The sequence below is a fragment of the Sesamum indicum genome, linkage group LG1, assembly GCF_026168435.1.
Source record: "Sesamum indicum cultivar Baizhima isolate 11 linkage group LG1, ASM2616843v1, whole genome shotgun sequence".
Classification (NCBI taxonomy): domain Eukaryota; kingdom Viridiplantae; phylum Streptophyta; class Magnoliopsida; order Lamiales; family Pedaliaceae; genus Sesamum; species Sesamum indicum.
In genome coordinates this window covers 14050884-14068556 of record NC_142657.1, presented here as the reverse complement: position 1 = coordinate 14068556, position 17673 = coordinate 14050884, and the positions used below count along the sequence as shown (strand labels likewise).

The window sequence follows — 17673 nt, the reverse complement described above, 5'->3', positions numbered from 1 at the left end:
AAGACAAATAAAAAACTTATATATAAAAATTGATTGTAAAATGTATGATTACATAAATGTATGTTTTAATTTTTAAAAAATGGATAAATCTGATTAATTTGCAATGATTATTAAATTTTGAGATGAAATTGCAAAACTAATCCCACAGTGTAGAGCAATTTCAAACTTGACTTATGCTTTATGGAATTTTAAATTTAACCCCATGTTTCTTTAAAAGTTGCCAAAAACAACGCCAACACTACCGAATGTTAAAACTAATGATAGAGAACCCATGCGAAAGTCGCGCGTACGGATAAAAAAATTAATCGATGATTAGTTTTAACATCGTCATTTAGTGGGAGGAGACTTTTTTTTTGGCAATATTTTCACCTCTTTTTATAATTTTTGACGAAACATGGGATAAAATTTTAAAATCTCGTAACACATGAAATCAAATTTGAACTTATCCTAATGTTTTAGAATAATTTATGCTTTTACTAAATTTTAATAGGGCTAAGCTAAGTTTCAAACATCGGCAATACCTTTATTATCATCAACATGATCGCCACCACCACCAACCCCCTAAACACATAGGAATTACCGCTACTATCTCCAATTATCTCTCAAAGTAGGGAAATGTTTGGCCGAATAGCTTCAGCCACTTTTAATTAATTATATTACTGAATAACCGTTTCACATAAATGCTTAAATATTTTAAAGTCAGAATTATTTAATATTTAGTAATGCTTTCTATATGTATGGATGTATAGGTTTCATTGATTTTTCAAAAGGTTCAATTGTATTTTTAATCATATTAACTATAGTGATTTGTATTTTGATCTTATAACTTATTAAAATAGCAATTTAATCCTATATTATACTTTAAATTTTAGCGATTTCTTGACAAAATTGACTGGAATATTAAAAGTTAAAAATTGGCTGGAATTTTATCCTAAAATCACGAAAACTAAAAATGTATAAGACTAAATTTACCTGAGTAAATTGGGTACCAAAATGTCAAAAAAATTATAATTACGAAATTAAAAATATATTTAAACCTTATTAAAAATAAGTACTTTTTCCCCCTAGATAAAAGATATAGTGAAATCTGAACCAAATAATTTTGGTTTGTTCTTATGCATTGTGGATCTAGAATTAAAATTAATAAAGAATAAAGATGTCTTCAAAATTATTATCTTTAACAGATATTATAACAATAGATCCGCATCTAGACCAGTTTATAAAACTTATCGAAACACCCTCTATCTTCTACTTTCCTCTGCATACAATCTTTTTGACAATTAAAGTTTTGGTTCGAGCAGTGTTTCAGGTAGCAGCTGTCGTATATCCGCTGGACTGTTTTGCTTTCTTTACATTAAAAACATCATCATGTGATGAAAAAATTCTAACTCGGGCGGAACCAATTATATAACAAGTGTAATCGATTGCTACACAGTTTGGAAAAAATGATAAATCTTTTGTCAAGTGTATTACATTTGTAATTAGTTTAGTTCGGCCAGACTTAATTTGAATAAGAATTTTGTCCCGTGATAATTCTGTGGGTTAATATACAATACTCCAATTAGTAGACATATATACTACTAGATTCAGCTAGATATTGGCAAACACTACGGCTCAACAGCTTTGCTATTTCTACACGGTTGGAGGTTATTTAATGCCAAACCGAGTGATTCAACACAATTTAAACACGTACATGTTATTCTTGCCTATTCCCGTACAGGAATAGAATCATTTTAAAGTTGAGTTCACATGAAGAAGATGGAGCTGCCTAACAAGCAGATAATATTGAAAAATTACGTACAAGGTTGGCCGAAGGAGAGCGATTTTGAACTGAAAATGGGAGTGGCCAGTACAGAAATTCCAGAGGGATCAAGGGGAGTGTTTGTCAAAAATATTTACTTGGCCTGCGACCCTTATATGTGTCATCTCATGCGTTCCCAAAGAAAATCTCTTTTCATACTAAATTCTATCGTCCCTGGAACTGTAAGATTATGTATATTAATTCCGCTTAGTTATAATGTTTTCTAAAAATTGTAAGGGAATTATTTTAGCTTGAATCAGGTTTAGCCATAGTACAACAACTGATCACATGGCAAATGAATCTATGTATTACTACTTTATAGTATAGGAAGAGCGACCGATTACATGACAAGTGTATTAATACTTAACATACGACTGGTTGGTTGTGGCCAGAGGTGTTCGAGCTAAATTTAGGTTACTTGTATGTTAGGTGATCAAGGGATGTGGAGTGGCAAAGGTGATCAAGTCCGCATATCCGGAGCTGAAAGAGGGAGATTACGTTTGGGGAATAATCGGATGGGAGGAATTCAGCCTGGTTCTTAATCCTGAAATGATATTAAACAAAATACAAAACAAAGATGTCCCTCTATCATATTATGCAGGCATTTTAGGTACTGTGCATTTTCATTTTAATTCAGCAGTATTTTCACTTAGTTGAGTTGGATGGAGTTTAATTTACCGCATTTAATATGAATTGATGCTTCATTTGTATTCAAGATCGATATCGTATTGCATGAAGATATTATTATTAACAGGTGTTTGATATGGTACGATGATGAAACAACAGAAACACGTACGACCTGGGACACGTACGATTGATGTATATTTGTCCTTGTATTAGTTAGCCTGTAATAAATAAGCATGTGATGCAATATGAGCAGGAATGCCAGGGCTTGCTGCGTATGCGGGCTTCCACGAGATATGTCGCCCCAAGCAAGGAGAAGTTGTTTATGTTTCTTCTGCAGCAGGTGGAGTTGGTCATCTGGTGGGACAATTCGCTAAAATCATGGGTTGCTATGTTGTTGGAAGTGCTAGCACCCAACAAAAGGTATAAACCTTAGTTACACCAATAATTTTCCTTAGATATTGTTACTTCTGTTCCTACTGTAACGTTTGCAACTTAACATGTTAAATTTTCCCTAATCTCGACATATTTTATAATGATATTGTCTGAATCTGTTCTCTTGATTGAATGACAGGTTAATCTGCTAAAGACAAAACTTGGTTTTGATGACGCTTTCAATTATAAAGAAGGGCATGATTTGGGCGCCCAATTAAGAAAGTTTGTTCCATAATTCTCTTTACCCCAAATTTCTCGATCACTCTTTTTTTTTATGACGCTTTCAACTATAAAGAAGGGCATGATTTGGGCGCCCAAATAAGAGAGTTTGTTCCATAATTGTCTTTACCCCAAATTTCTCGATCACTCTTTTTATTTTATTTTTTTTCTCTAAGTATCTAAAAAAAAAGCTCAAGTTTTTAAATAAACTTATTTTTCCAAAACTATCACATTAAATTAAGGATATCCCAACTTTTTAGATCAATATATAATATAAAAGTACCCTATTTTTTACCTTTCCAAATCTTACATAAAATTCGGCATGACCAGATCAATTAAAAGTGTAGACCCCGTTAAGTGGGACGAAAAATATAATTTTGCTTTTCTCTTAAAAAAAAAAAAAAACAACCTCTTTTTAAGTATAATATCTTGGATTCAAGGCTTCTTTATTTGTTGATAAAGGCACTTTCCGAAGGGCATCGACATTTACTTTGACAATGTTGGCGGGGAAATGCTGGACGAGGTGCTGCTTCACATGAACATCCATGGAAGAGTTGCACTCTCCGGGATGATTTCTCAATACAATTTGAGTAAACCACAAGGGATTCACAATCTCTTTAGCCTAATAGAAAACCGCCTGACAATGAGAGGTTTTGTCGAACGAGATTATGTGCACATGCATCCTCAGTACGGTGAATGGGCAGCTCAGAAATTGCAGGAGAAGAAGCTGATCTACCTCCAAGATATGGCTATTGGTTTAGAGAATGCAGCTTCTGCTTTTGTTGGGATTTATCATGGCCGCAATATAGGGAAACAGATTATTCGAGTAGCTGTCGACGACTGATCATTTCGTCTTTCTAGCACCCAAAAATACAATAAATAAATATGTAGTAGATGGGGAAAATTTACAACCTGAATTAGTATCTACACGAGTTATGAATTATTAAATAATATATAATTATGATATTAAGTGTGATCTAATGACTGATAAATTATATGGATACAAATACATTGAATGAATGTCCATGGACATGGAGGAATAAATGAATAAACTGTGTTTGGTTTACAATTTTCCACATGTTTTAAGAAAAGGCACTTTAAAAATCAAAAGAAACATATATATTCTAATTTTTTGTAATACTTTTCCCTAAGTTTTTCACCTTACCTCATATTGTTGGGATTTTCATCCCAAAGTGATGAGTCTGATCATTATACAACTACATACAACAATATCAACAATAATACAAAATAAAGCGAAAACATAAAGGATCGGAACATAATCAAAAAGGCTCAGGGAGCCAAATTGGGGAGGCAAAGCATATAGCTTCATCACTGAGAACCCACCACCAGTTGCACCAAGAAACCATGGCCACCGAGGCATAGACCCACTTCTCATAAACTCTCGGTTTCCTTCATTAGTTTCTCATTCTTAGCTCTCATATTTTTGGTCCAAAATAGGGTGATTTATACTGATGAAGTGATGACGATTTGGGCGGTGGTGAAGGTTTCCAAGGCATTGAGAATGGTAAAGAACAAGAGAAGAGAGAAGAGAGACAATCGGCTTTTTGAGAGAAAGGGAGAAGACAACCGCTTTTATTTGAGATCGGATTGGGTCAGGTCCTTGGGCTATCAGGTGGTGGGTAGGGTCTACCAATAAAAATTGGTCTTGGGTCAAAAAATCCAATATATATTTTCATCTTACCTCATATATTTCCCAAATGGCTTCAATATTTTTTTAGTCTGTAATATTAGTATTTTATTCTTTATTTTTCTAAGGTTGCAAATAGATTTTTAATTTTTTTATATTTTCTAATTTTGGTCTTTTCGGTATCGAAATTTGTAAAATTTGTCGGAATAAATTATGTGTGTCCCACACCATTCATTTAAATTGGATTTTTGTCTAAATTGGTTCACTTTTCCAAAATTCAGCATATGGACAAAATAAAAAATAAAAAAAATGATGTAACATATGATTTATTCCGGCCACTTTTTTAAACTTTAGCACCTGAAGGACCAAAATTGCGAAATTTCAAAAAGTTACAGGACTCTTTTGCAACTCCAAGAAAAATTAGAATAAAGATACCAAAATTACAAGAGATACGTGATTTATTTCGACAATTTTTGCAAAATTCGACACTAAAAAGACTAAAATTAAATTTTTTAAAAAATTATAGAATTATTTATACAATTCTAAAAAGATAAAAAATAAAAATATCAAACTATCAAAATTCACGGATCAAAAATATATTTAAACCTTCCCCAAAATATATGTTAAAAGAACTCCAAATCATATATCTAGTATTAGCATAGAACTAGTAGCCTAGTACTATATGCATTGTTATATATTTATATCGATCTTTCAATTGTTAAATAACTTGATGTGATAATACTAACCAATTAAAATTACTTTTTCGTAAATAACTTTTTACGAAATTAATGGTCTCCAATTTTTTTTATTACAAATTGATGCCGCACTCTGTATTTCATCTTATATATATATATATATATATATATATACTCATAATATAATCTTTCAATTGTTAAAGTAATTTGATGTGATAACACTAACCAATTAAAATGACTCTTTTGTAAATAACTTTTCACGAAATTAATGGATTCCAATTTCTTTTATTACAAGTTGATGTGGCACTCCGTATTTCATCTGATATATACTCATAATATACATAAAATCCATATAAACAATAAATCTGAAATTCGATCTTGAAAGACCTATAGTTCATTTTAAATTGTCAATTAACGTTATTCGTCATGTCACTAAGTTGGGAAACTTGATGGGCCAATTAAAACTCCAGTTGGGAAAGCGAATACTCAAGAAACAAGAGATTAGAAAAGTAGCCCACTCATTTTACAGATCTATACCTATCGAAATCTGAATATTAGTTGTAAAAGCTTTTTAAGAAAAGTTGTTTTCTGGCCCTATTACTCTAACCCTTCATCATGCATTGCCGACACATATTTCTTTTGCAATAAAAATTTATCATTTTGATTTTTTTGTAATGAATTCAGAATACTAAACATTAAAATTATTTTTTTCTTGAATAGGAATTTCGCAAATTAGTAGCACATTTTTCCATTTTATTCCCAAAAAAGAAAAAGAAGCTAGTAATTGGAAGTGGGCTTATCCATAACTCTATCCGCGGGACCTGAAATGGTTCATTATTAAGGTTACTTTAATGCATGTCATTTTCTAACCCTCTGCAGCCTTAATCCAATAGGGGGTTTATGGCCCTTAATAATTTATTCTCACTGCATATGAAAATGATCTTACACCCCATGATTGTCACAAACCACTATATCTGTGTTAAAAACGTCACAAAATCTGTTAAGCCATACATCCTAGTATTTGGACACTACAAATTATATAGATTCTTTCACTTTTAATCATTTAACATAATGCAATGTATCAACTGCACGCTGCTGATGATCAAGAGCATTATTGTCATACATATTCATCGCGCATCTGGCGTGCACGTGTGAGTGGGTGTGTCTGTATTCGTATCTATACCAAAACAACGTCGCAATTATGACCAAGAATCCTTCGAATACATATATAGATAGCTATGTATTAACGTAGAAGCTGAAATTATATTGTCAATCAGGTCAGAGATCTCTTCTCTTTTTTTTCTTTTTTCTGGTGGAATAAATTAGGAGTAGGATGATGATATTATTGTGTGTGTGTATATATATATAAGATATATATATGTCTATAGAAAAACATCAATTATAGTTAATTAGAATTAAAACATTAATGAAGATCAAAGAGGCCAAGATGTTTGGAAATGGGACAATCCTCCATAACCTTCTTCCACAAGTTTCTCCATCCCTTGTGCAGCTTCATACCCACTGCTTCCCTGTTGTAAAACCCATTTATTTAATTAATTAATTAATTAATTCCTTAGTATATATACATGATTATTGAACCCAATTATGGCTTAAATAAATCAAGAAAAGGGAATTATCAGGAAGCTTTTTAATAATTGCTCAAAAATTAATTAGGGAAAATGTGTTTGATTAGAATCAATGCATATGATCGTAAGTCTAATATGACTGAGTTAAAAATGTGTTGATTTTAACCTGTATTGTCTCCATGGCTTCTGCCTCCGACGAATTGAAATCATAGAATAAACTTGCTGCAGACAGTTTCATGGACAGAAACTAATTTTGAAAGAAAAGTTAGTCAGAAAACCAATTAAAATCTTGAAGGACAAGAAAAAGGAAACTTATTGTCGATTACTGACACATTTAAGCGGAATTCTGAGTGTGTAATTAGCTTACATCGATTTGGTTTTGCAAAGACCGTACGTAGTTGATAATCACATCCAACATTACAGCCATTCCCATTGTCTGGACAATTAAGTTCAATTGTTTCATGTTATTACATAAATTAGAAAAAGAAAACATTATAAGTACTATGTATATATGTATGACGAAGAATATCAAGAAAATCATTACCTTATAACACCCTGGAACTAGATCTTGCAAGCACCTCAGCTTTTCATTTATTTTCTCCCTTCGTAGCTAGTTCCAAAGCAAGAACATTATTATATAATTTTAACTTTAAAACAATTGTTTTTTTTCTTCCTGAAGAATAATAGATTAAAAATGCCCCATAAAATTGCTAATTTTATTAATCTCAGACATATTATTTGATTTATGATTGCATGGATGCTGTTCTTGAAGAAATACAACTTTTAAATTAATTATTAGAAAAAGAAAAAGATGTACCCTCTCAGCCAAACTGTGGCTATCAGTAGCTTGCCCTCTCTTTGCTCTGACATGAACAACATCTCTAAGCTTCTCTGTCTCTCTTTCACCCACTCTTTTTCTCTTCTTCCCACCATAATTCTGTCATTAAAAGAACAGTAAAGCAACTAATGTAATAGCAACATCTTTGTCCAGATCATAAACTAAAAGGGCCTGTTGAAAATGAAGAAATACCTGCCCTTGATGCTTTTTACTACCCTTGCCAGGAACACCAGTCCCGGAAACTGAAGGAGATGAATTCACATGGAATTCGGGCTCTTGCATCATGTTCATGGTGCTGCATCCATGTCCGGCAGATGAGAAGAAATGAGCTACAGGATCAAAAATCGGAATGTGGGGCCCGATAGATCTTGGAATTTCATCACTGAAAGCCATAGGCAGCTGATTGTGATGATGATGATGATGATCAGAGAATCCCTCACTGCATAAAGGCATGATGCCGTGAACAGTTGAGTTGAAACCCTCCATTGAAGCAAAGTTGGTGAATAGTTCCATGTTTGAATTCATTGGTGAGAGAACAGATTTAGGGTTCTGGTGGCCTACATTGAATTCTTCCATGAAATGGAAACTAGTACTGCTACTTTATCTGATAGCTTCACAATACAGATCATGAGGTCAATATATAAGTTTTTGGTGCTTATGAAATGTAGCTATCAGGTTTTCCATATCAAGATTCTAGCATTTGGCTTTTGGCCCATATAACTATTGGGTATAAATCATATACTTATTATTATTATTTTATTATTATTGATTGACAAATGGAAAATGGTTTTTGTGGATATGATTTCTTGGTGGGTCCGCATTAAGTTTTCATAAATGTAGTACGTGGGACCATTAACTGCTTGTTGTTTGATTAAGTACGGTTCTACATTATAATGATGTAAACTGATTCTTGATAATTGTGCATTGGGTTTTTGGAAATGATGATGAATTAATTTTAGGGGTAATTTTTTTCATAGGGTTAGGTGCATTCCTAAGTATGTTATTATCAGTGTATGGATTGTGATGTAGGAATATTTTTTATATTTTTTAGAAAATTTTCAAGGTATAGAACGAGATTTATAAAAGGTCAGGATAATGGCAAGCATTTAAAGAAAAGGCATTGGAGAACCTATAATATAGAGGTATTTGAAGGTCATCAAAGACCTTTGGACACAAAGAACAGAATGCTAGAAAAACATTATCAATGCCACCCACACTACTTTGTTTGCACAGTTTTGGTCCCTTCGAGCACTTTCTGTCTTTATTAGCTACGCATGTAAGGTTCATTGCCCTCAGTTTGATCAAGACTAGATTCAAAGGAGTCCATAAAATCGTATAATCCACCAACACATATAAATGTGGCTCTCCACCTCCAGAACTAGGTTCAGCACTCTATCTTTCATAGATACTCACTAAATATTTCTGAGATTCTTACTGATTTGACCATCGGAGAGCCGAAATCCCTTTCGGCTTGACTCTAACGTATTTCTCTCTTGCAAATTTCATCAAAATCCACAGGATCCAGTTGAATACTCGCTCCTAAGACTGTCGGAGCCCTTCCCCGCACCAATAAACACCTAGGATATTTCTAGGATACAACATATTGACATTTACTATTTTTTATTTTTGAAATGAAACTGCCATTACTACAAGCAAAATGGTCAGTTACAGGTATGAGGATGAAGCACAGCATCAGAGTTGATTCTAGCAAGGTGATGAGCATGCAGCAGAGCGAGTACTCAGGCTACTGTTGACATGAACAAACTTGTAATAAATGAAATTATGGGCAGTTTCTTTAGTATCCTATATCAATGGTGAAATAAGGATATTTATGACAAGTTATCAGAGATCTTTAGAGGCAACAGCCACCTTTATTTGCATGATTATCTTGCAAAAGGGCTCTATTAGCTAGGAGACCTCCCAAAATTGCTATTTCAAGTTCTCCTCTTTCGTGTTTGATCAACCAAACTAAGTATTCAAGGTCTCAAACGAGAATCTTTGTACAACCTATAGGAATCTTTTTTATCACTATCAAGTACTAATATATATACGGTCCACTACACATCATAAATCATATTTTGAATCAAGGGTGGACGTGAACTCTTGTAATTAGACCGACACCTATAAATATTGACTCTCCCCAATCAAGTACAACTTTTGTTACCCCTAATATTGCATCTTCTCTTTGAGAACTTAAATCCGAATATTAACTTAAGCGTCGGAGAGCCTTTATCGCAAATCCCTTCTAACTTGGCCTTAACTTGCATAGTCTTGTTTCGCAGGATCTGCAGCATTGAAGAGAGATTACCTATATATTTGGAGTAACAAAAACCCCATACACTCCACTCAAAAACCTTAGATTCGGACCGTTGTTTTTCTGGAAAGAAAGAAATAACAATATGTATGAGAACAATTGATATTTAATAGCCATATGATGTCATATAACTTCTTTCAAGTGAAACTGATAAATAGTATATAGAGGTTGGAAACCAATTATATACATCAATAAATTAAAAAAAAAATGAAAAATTGCTTCAAAGAGTTGTTGAATTATTAACATACAAGGAATAAGATAACAACTTATCCTATGTAATCAGTATGCGTACGTTAAGGGTTCTTGTCCAAACTTAATTGTCACTATCATATTATTGATCATTTCGACTATGACTGATGATTAATTATCATGTTCAAACATGTGCACTATGATCTTACAATTGGTATAAAACCATTTAAAAGGTAGCAAATTAAATCCACGTATGGCCTAAAAAAAATCTATACGAGTCTTCAAATAAGATATCTGATTTCTGCCCGTCAAAGGACATCCTAAACATTCCATATATAGAGCACTTCGTACCAGACAGGAGAATAAACAGGAGTTCATGTCAATAACACTTCCCTTAGAATTGGTACGAAGATACATATAATCATCATCCCGCAATTACTTCTCAATCTTCTCATAATATGATGCAGTTTGAGGTATTCGTACTTGTATTATAATTGTTTAGCTGATTTCCTCCTACACGTATGTGTGGGGCAAAATATTTTTTTTACCTATAAAATAAAGGCATAATTTGTTAACCACAATTATGACAGATGACACTTTTAATCCTATAAAACTCAAAATCTGTTGAAGTATATTTAATTAAAAGGTGAAGGAAGCAAAATGGGAGCCATTGTAGAGCAAAAAACTCTGTTTTTTCTGTATATATTACCCATTCAATCTTTGGTGAAGAAATACAAAGGGTATATATACATAATGAGGCATAACCTCCTCTAACAAACTAACAAATGTTATTACGGAAAACACAAAAATGGTTAAAAATTATCATGTATCTAATAAAACTGTAACAGAATTGTTGGTGACCCCACGATGTGCGACCTCACAATGAGTAGAGGGTACTGCGACCTCAAGACCAGTGACCTAATGTTGGACTTCACTATGAGTGGTTGGTGAGGCAACGACCTCACGATATGGGACCTCTAGGAGATGTGGTCCAGAGGTCGAACTCTCAACAAAATCACGCCTTTTTAGTGCCAAAAAGTGTGATTGTGGTACTTTTTAATCCCCAAACCACAAGATCTTTTTAGTCCCGAAACCACAATGCACGTGGCTTTTTCGAACTAAAAATGCGTATTATGAGTTTTATGAGACTAAAAAGGATACATATTATAATTATGGTACCAAAAAAAATTCTATCCTTATTTTATGAAACTAAAAAAATATTTTACACTATATATGTGCTTATGTTGAAGTTTGCATCATGTATGAGACGTGATATGTATTAAAACCTAATTCGGATTTAATTGTGGTATCAGCGTACAACTAGTCAAACATGGAGTAGAATAAAAAAAAAAAAAACAGACTTCTCCTCATTCTCGAAGAAATTTAGCACCCAATAATTAGCTCCCCTTATTGCTAATCTGTACCCTATATGCTCTTTAGTACGACATTACACTGTATGCCAATCAGTCATATAAATTCCAACCTAATACAACTACGTACGGACCATATATTGTCTTTGTCACTTTGTTATGAAATGGACATGACTCTAAATACTTTGATGTAGTGAAAAATGTAATCGATTTTATAGGACTACAGAAAATAAAAAATGCTTAATTAAAGAATATACATATATATATCACCTCCTATTAAAGAAAAATAGTTGTTATAAACACTGTGATTTTTTAAAATCAAGTCGAGGGTCATATTTATTTCGATAATGACAATTATGTTTTCATAATTCAATCCATAAGTTACTCCAAAACCGATAAATTTCTTGAAACATTATCTTACCAAACTATCCCACAAATCAATCTAGGACACTACAAACAGCCATCGAAATTTTCTCATCACCCTACGGCCTACACATATATAGATCTCCATGCATTAATGTTGGTTCCTACTTTTGTCATCCCCTTTACTTCATTCCCATGCACGACTTTCATTTCCGCAGTTGTTTAAGCAGGCAAGCATGCAAGAATATGGTTTTCAAAGCTCGATACCTAAACTTGGATGAAATGCATGGGAAGTCCCAACTCAACTTTTTCCATTTCCGGGAAAGATTTCTTCTCCAACAGTCGCATTCATATGCCCACTTAAGGGGCGGGCGGGTTGGCCTGCCTGTATCTGTATGGGCCACAAGTTCCATAAACCTAGGAAAAAGATAAGAGTTAGAGTCTCAAATCTAATCATTAATAACGAAATCATATCTCCAGCAGAGATCGGACAGCTCTATATTCTTCTGCATGCCCTCTTTGCCATCCGTCCATATATATATTGTACTCTTTTTTTTCTATGCCTGTCCTAAATCGGGATCTATTTCTTTTTATTTTTCTAAGTGGAACCACCCTAGGGATATGGGTACTTGTGCTTTCTTGCATTCAAAATTGGTAGGATTTTCAAGGAATATGGATATGTCTTATATATGTATTATCAGCATACTTTCTTACACAATAGGATTTTAAACTCGTTGTCTGTATTTTCTTATGACCTCGAACAGATTATATATATATATATATATATATATATACTTAATTAGTATATTTGATTTTTGAATCATTGTATGTACATGTATAATATAATTTATAAGTCAATAACTTTTTTAGTATAAATTTAAAAATTATTGAGTAGAGTTCTTTTTCTATTTTTAGATAATAAATAATAGAAAAAAGTTGTAATCATATGTCAAATTTCTTAAAATTGGCTCTTGCCATGATGAATGAAGAAAGAAATTATTTTCTTCAAATTGACTCTTGCCATGATGAAGAAAGTTCTTTTCTTCTATGAGTGTTAATGCCTAGAACCACAACCATCGATTAGGGTTCATGCATGGGCCCCACATAAACACGTAAAATCAAAATGGTTATGGTACTAACTAAACAAGCAAATTGATTATCTCTAATATAGTCAAGCATCATATATTAGTTACAAATAATGATTTTCAGTGATTTATAAATCTGAAGTCTGATCGCCTTAGTGAAACGTCTTAATAGGACAAAATCATTCAGCCCCTACTATGGGAATGAAGTCAAAACAAATAATATTTTGTTATGTGCCTAGGCTTAGACCTTCTCCCTTGTGAGTTGCCTTTTTAGAACAAAATCATGAGACTCATACGAAATTAGAACGAACAATACCTCATCAAACAGACAACTTATTGATCAAGTTATAAGTCACACCATTTGGCGTCGTCTGTGGAAATGAGGTCATGTGTCCCTCCCAAAACCCTCGTCTAATGGGCTAATGATGTAGGCAAGCATCCCACATTAACCTACAAGCGATAAGTTTGAGTGATTGATATGCCCTAAAGCCTGCTCTCCCTAGCGAGACATCTTAATAGGACAAAATCGTGCAGCCAAATCGAACAATACCTTGCTACAGGACTGGTTGAGCTAAGACCTCCGTCGTGAAGTGTCTTCCCAAGACAAAATCGTGCAACTCAATGAAGCCAGAATATATAATACCTTACGCAATAAGACACCGATTAAATTGCAAGACAAATCAACTTCGAAGAAAATCATTTTATATAGTCTGAATGATCAATGAAATAGAAATTGCCCTAGAAGCAAAACTAACGTATTGACAATTACACCCTCATGACCACAAGCATAGCTATAAATCATTTAGTCTAATAATTCATGGCTTTTTGGGGTCATATAACTATGTTTATCTTTGATGATGATGATGATACAATATACCTTTTGTAGTTGAGCACACTGTCATCATCCTTCATCTTTTGCTAAACTATTCTTACCTTATCACATGCTTTAAAGTTGACATTTACTTTCGAGATTAAGATTAGGCACAATAATTGATATAGGAGAAATTATAATGAATCTTGAATTGGATCATATGCAGTTTATGTATGCTTCTGGATTCCGTTCATTTGTACATCAATCTTCTCAAATATAAAAGCAACTGTAGATTGAAAATAATCAATTGACAGTCCAGCAGTTTGAACTTCAATATCTTTTTTTTCAGATGTTTTACGTTCAAATTTTGGATGTTCGCGTAATGGGTGCGTGTGTAGGTCGGAAAAACACCATAAACCTGGGAAATTTTTGAAATTTTAGTTTGCTTCATTTCAATTTGAAATATACTCTTTTTTTTTTTTTTTAACTTTGATTTGATTGGATTTAGTTTGTTAAACTAAAAAGATCCCTTAATTGCTTCAATAGAGTAATAGTCTGCTGCTATCACCAATTTTATAGCACAAAATCGTGAAAATAATTTTAAATATAACAGCACAAATAAATTATAATTTGATATTTTCCTCATTGTACGAAAAATAATAGTTACATAAAAAAAAAACGGGGCCCGAAAATTTTGTCTTGTAATGTAAAGAAAACAGAAAAAAAAATATTTATGAAAAAATAGTAAGCATTATGGCAAGAATTTTACCTAAGTTTTCAAATGTAAAAATTGAATCACAAAATATTGTTGCTAGCTTGAATAAGATATAACTAAAATGTGGGTGACTTCTCTAATTGAAATTGTGATGGCCCAACACCCAGATCCAAAGTTCGTAATGAAATTGTTTGCCTGAAAAATTTTGAGCTTTCTTCCATGTGATGTCATATCATTCATTCAGTGAAACTGAAACACCCAAATAATTTGTAAGGTTTAGGTCAAGTTAAAATAAAAAATTAAAAGAAAAATATCAGTTGCCCTTCTCAAATTTTGGGTTCAAAAATTAGAATTACTTTCACTACAGATTCGATTTAATTTCTTCACTTCGTACTAGATGTTGTACTTTGCAATTGCAGATGAGAATCACATCTTTAGGACAATCCGATAAGGTATCAGTTTTGCACTTAGATGATATATACCACCACCACTCACAAGTAGTGCTCATCTTATAATCTAACAAAAATCGTCTTGAGACTTTATTTGTTAATTCAATGACAATTTTCTATAACCAACGCACGATAATGTTTTCTTATTTACATAGAAACGATGATGGTAAGAAATTAACATATTTAATGTCATAATTGATGTGGGCCTAAGCTAAGTTCACGCGTTCAATTATTTCCTCATCAACAGCTACAAAATTGCATCTCTTCATTGCAGCTACAATATTTCACGATTTCAACCTTGAAGCATGCTTTATTTGAAATCATCTTAATACCACTTAGGTCAATAATCCAAGTTCGATGAGAATTGAAGCAACAATTATTATTCAAGCAATTATTGGGACGAATCAAGAATGGATAAATTACAGCTAGCTCTAAGGCCACATGAAAAGCATCAAAGTTGGATGTTGCATCCAAAAATGGGTAAAGGACAAAACATGAATGTGTAAGGGTAGAACCCTTACTCAAACAAGAAAATACTTTCCTTCCAACTCCAACTCCTCCTCCCACTTCAATAATTGATTCTCATTCTTCAGTCTTATCTCTTCTTGTATTGATTTCACATCCTTCACTTTTTCCCCCTCAAGGCCTTTGTTTTTTCAGTTAAAGTTACAACCATGGGCATGGCTGGTGCTGGGGGTTGCCTTTCACATCCGCAACTTATGCTCTATGTATTATAGGGTCACCTTTTTGTAGCACGATGTGGGTATCTACTTGAGAGTTGAGGCTCTCCTTGTTTCACAACTTAGGAAATATCAAAACTATTATATAAGTATTTAAAGAAATAAAAGAAACCTGAGAGTTGCATCCACACTCGCCAAATCCATTTTTTAAATTCGAAAAATAAATATTCAATCCATACACTTTTGAATTTTTTTTACTAATTTATACGGTACTTTTCTCATCAGTTTTTAATCAATATCGAATGAAGTACCGTGAAATCTCTTTTGGATTTCTGACTATAGTGAAAATGAAAATTATAATATCAAAATCACTCTCTTTCTAGAAAATAATTGGAATTGATAAGTGGATAGTTACATATATATCTATATAAAGTAGTGCAAAGTGTTAGACAGTGTTTGTTTTGTGTAATTTAGTTCTGTGTAGTTGATATTTAAGTTTGGAAATCTTTTTTCTCGATTTCAATTTTGGTTACTGCAATAACTAAAAGTAAGTGCATAAAAAATAAAGATTCTTGTGGTGAGCCCTATTTTAGTTAATTTGTGTGAAATTGAAGCTCTATTATTGTAAGGTCATGGGATTAAGAAAAAACATCAATACTTCAAGGTCTTGGTGGTTGTTTGTCTACGTACAGAGTGGTATATTACTATTTAATATTGATAATTGATATATACCACATTTTAGTAGCACTACGCAAGTTGAATTTTTTTTTAAAATTTATAACATAGGAGTTACCACTTCAATATTAAAATTAGTAAGGGAATCAATAAAATAAATAAAAGAACACAAGGAGAAACGTGAGATTTAGTGAAATAAATTATATGATTCCAAGTCCAAGATGAAGTACTGTTGAAAATGGTGCCGGAAAGTGTAGAAAAATAACTTATTTGGACTCTTGTTTTTTTTGTTAACTTTTTATGTATAGTATATATACAACACACTTATGTATATAAATATAATATAAAACAGATATGGTTTGATAATGAATAGTGATTTTTGTCTCCCAAATTTCAGCATCAAACCTACACCATTTATTTTGAAATATTTTAAATTATCTTTAAAAATAAATCCAAACATACACAGATTATCTTCAACACATACTTATTTATCTCTATTTTTCTCTTTCTCTATCTCCAAAATATAAAACAAAATACTCAGAAAATAAAATCAAGCACAATGCTATTTTTTATAGATGGTACTTACCCAGTTGTTGGATATGTCATCTAAGAGTAGGAGTGTGCAATTTTTGGTCAACTGACCGATTCGAAATTCAGTTTCTACCTAATACCAAACCAAAAATTCGATTCGGTATTTGGTTAATTTTTTTAAAAAAATTGGTGTTTGGTTTAGTATTGATTTTTGTTCCGGTTAACTGACCCGAATCGAATATCGAATTTTAAAATATATATAAATATAATAAAAAATAATATATAATTGTTATATACTTAATACCTGTATTTGCAACACAAAATAATAATTTTATTGTTAAAACTTAATATTATGTTATTGATTAATAAATTAATATTATATTTTTTAATTTTTATTTTTATTAGTTCGGTACAGAAACCATCGAAGCAAAATAAGTTCCCTTTACCCAATCGAACTGAATATTTCGATTTAGTATTCAGTATGCTATTTCGGCATATCGAAATTTTGATTAATCGAATTAAACATCTGTGTCCAGGAGACATGTCACCGAAAAGAGGTCTTGCCAAGTCATCCTAAAATTTAGGAATGTTAGTTACTTGCATCTTTAATCAATCGGATCCAATCTGCTGGCACCCTTTTGGGGT

At 32.4% G+C, this 17673-nt stretch overlaps 2 protein-coding genes across 3 annotated transcripts; one reads left to right on the top strand and one right to left on the bottom strand.

Annotated features, from left to right (window-relative positions):
- The first annotated feature begins 1694 nt into the window (after nucleotides 1-1694).
- LOC105162094 (2-alkenal reductase (NADP(+)-dependent)) lies at nucleotides 1695-4055 on the top strand. Of its 2 annotated transcripts, none has more exons than XM_088877504.1 (5): nucleotides 1695-1983; nucleotides 2231-2411; nucleotides 2691-2848; nucleotides 3000-3082; nucleotides 3542-4055. In XM_088877504.1, exons 1-5 carry the CDS (start codon nucleotides 1750-1752, stop codon nucleotides 3921-3923), a joined length of 1038 nt encoding a protein of 345 aa, XP_088733630.1. In that variant the 5' UTR covers nucleotides 1695-1749; the 3' UTR covers nucleotides 3924-4055. The 2 variants fall into 2 exon arrangements, with proteins under 2 accessions (XP_088733630.1, XP_088733628.1); XM_088877502.1 differs by having other exon boundaries at nucleotides 1698-1983; nucleotides 2682-2848.
- Nucleotides 4056-6673: 2618 nt separating this feature from the next.
- Nucleotides 6674-8526, bottom strand: CES (basic helix-loop-helix (bHLH) DNA-binding superfamily protein). Its single transcript, XM_011080016.3, has 6 exons — nucleotides 8039-8526; nucleotides 7826-7945; nucleotides 7553-7618; nucleotides 7376-7444; nucleotides 7175-7255; nucleotides 6674-6951 (listed from the first exon to the last, which is right to left on the bottom strand). Exons 1-6 carry the CDS (start codon nucleotides 8420-8422, stop codon nucleotides 6856-6858), a joined length of 816 nt encoding a protein of 271 aa, XP_011078318.2. The 5' UTR covers nucleotides 8423-8526; the 3' UTR covers nucleotides 6674-6855.
- Between the last annotated feature and the right edge of the window lie 9147 nt (nucleotides 8527-17673).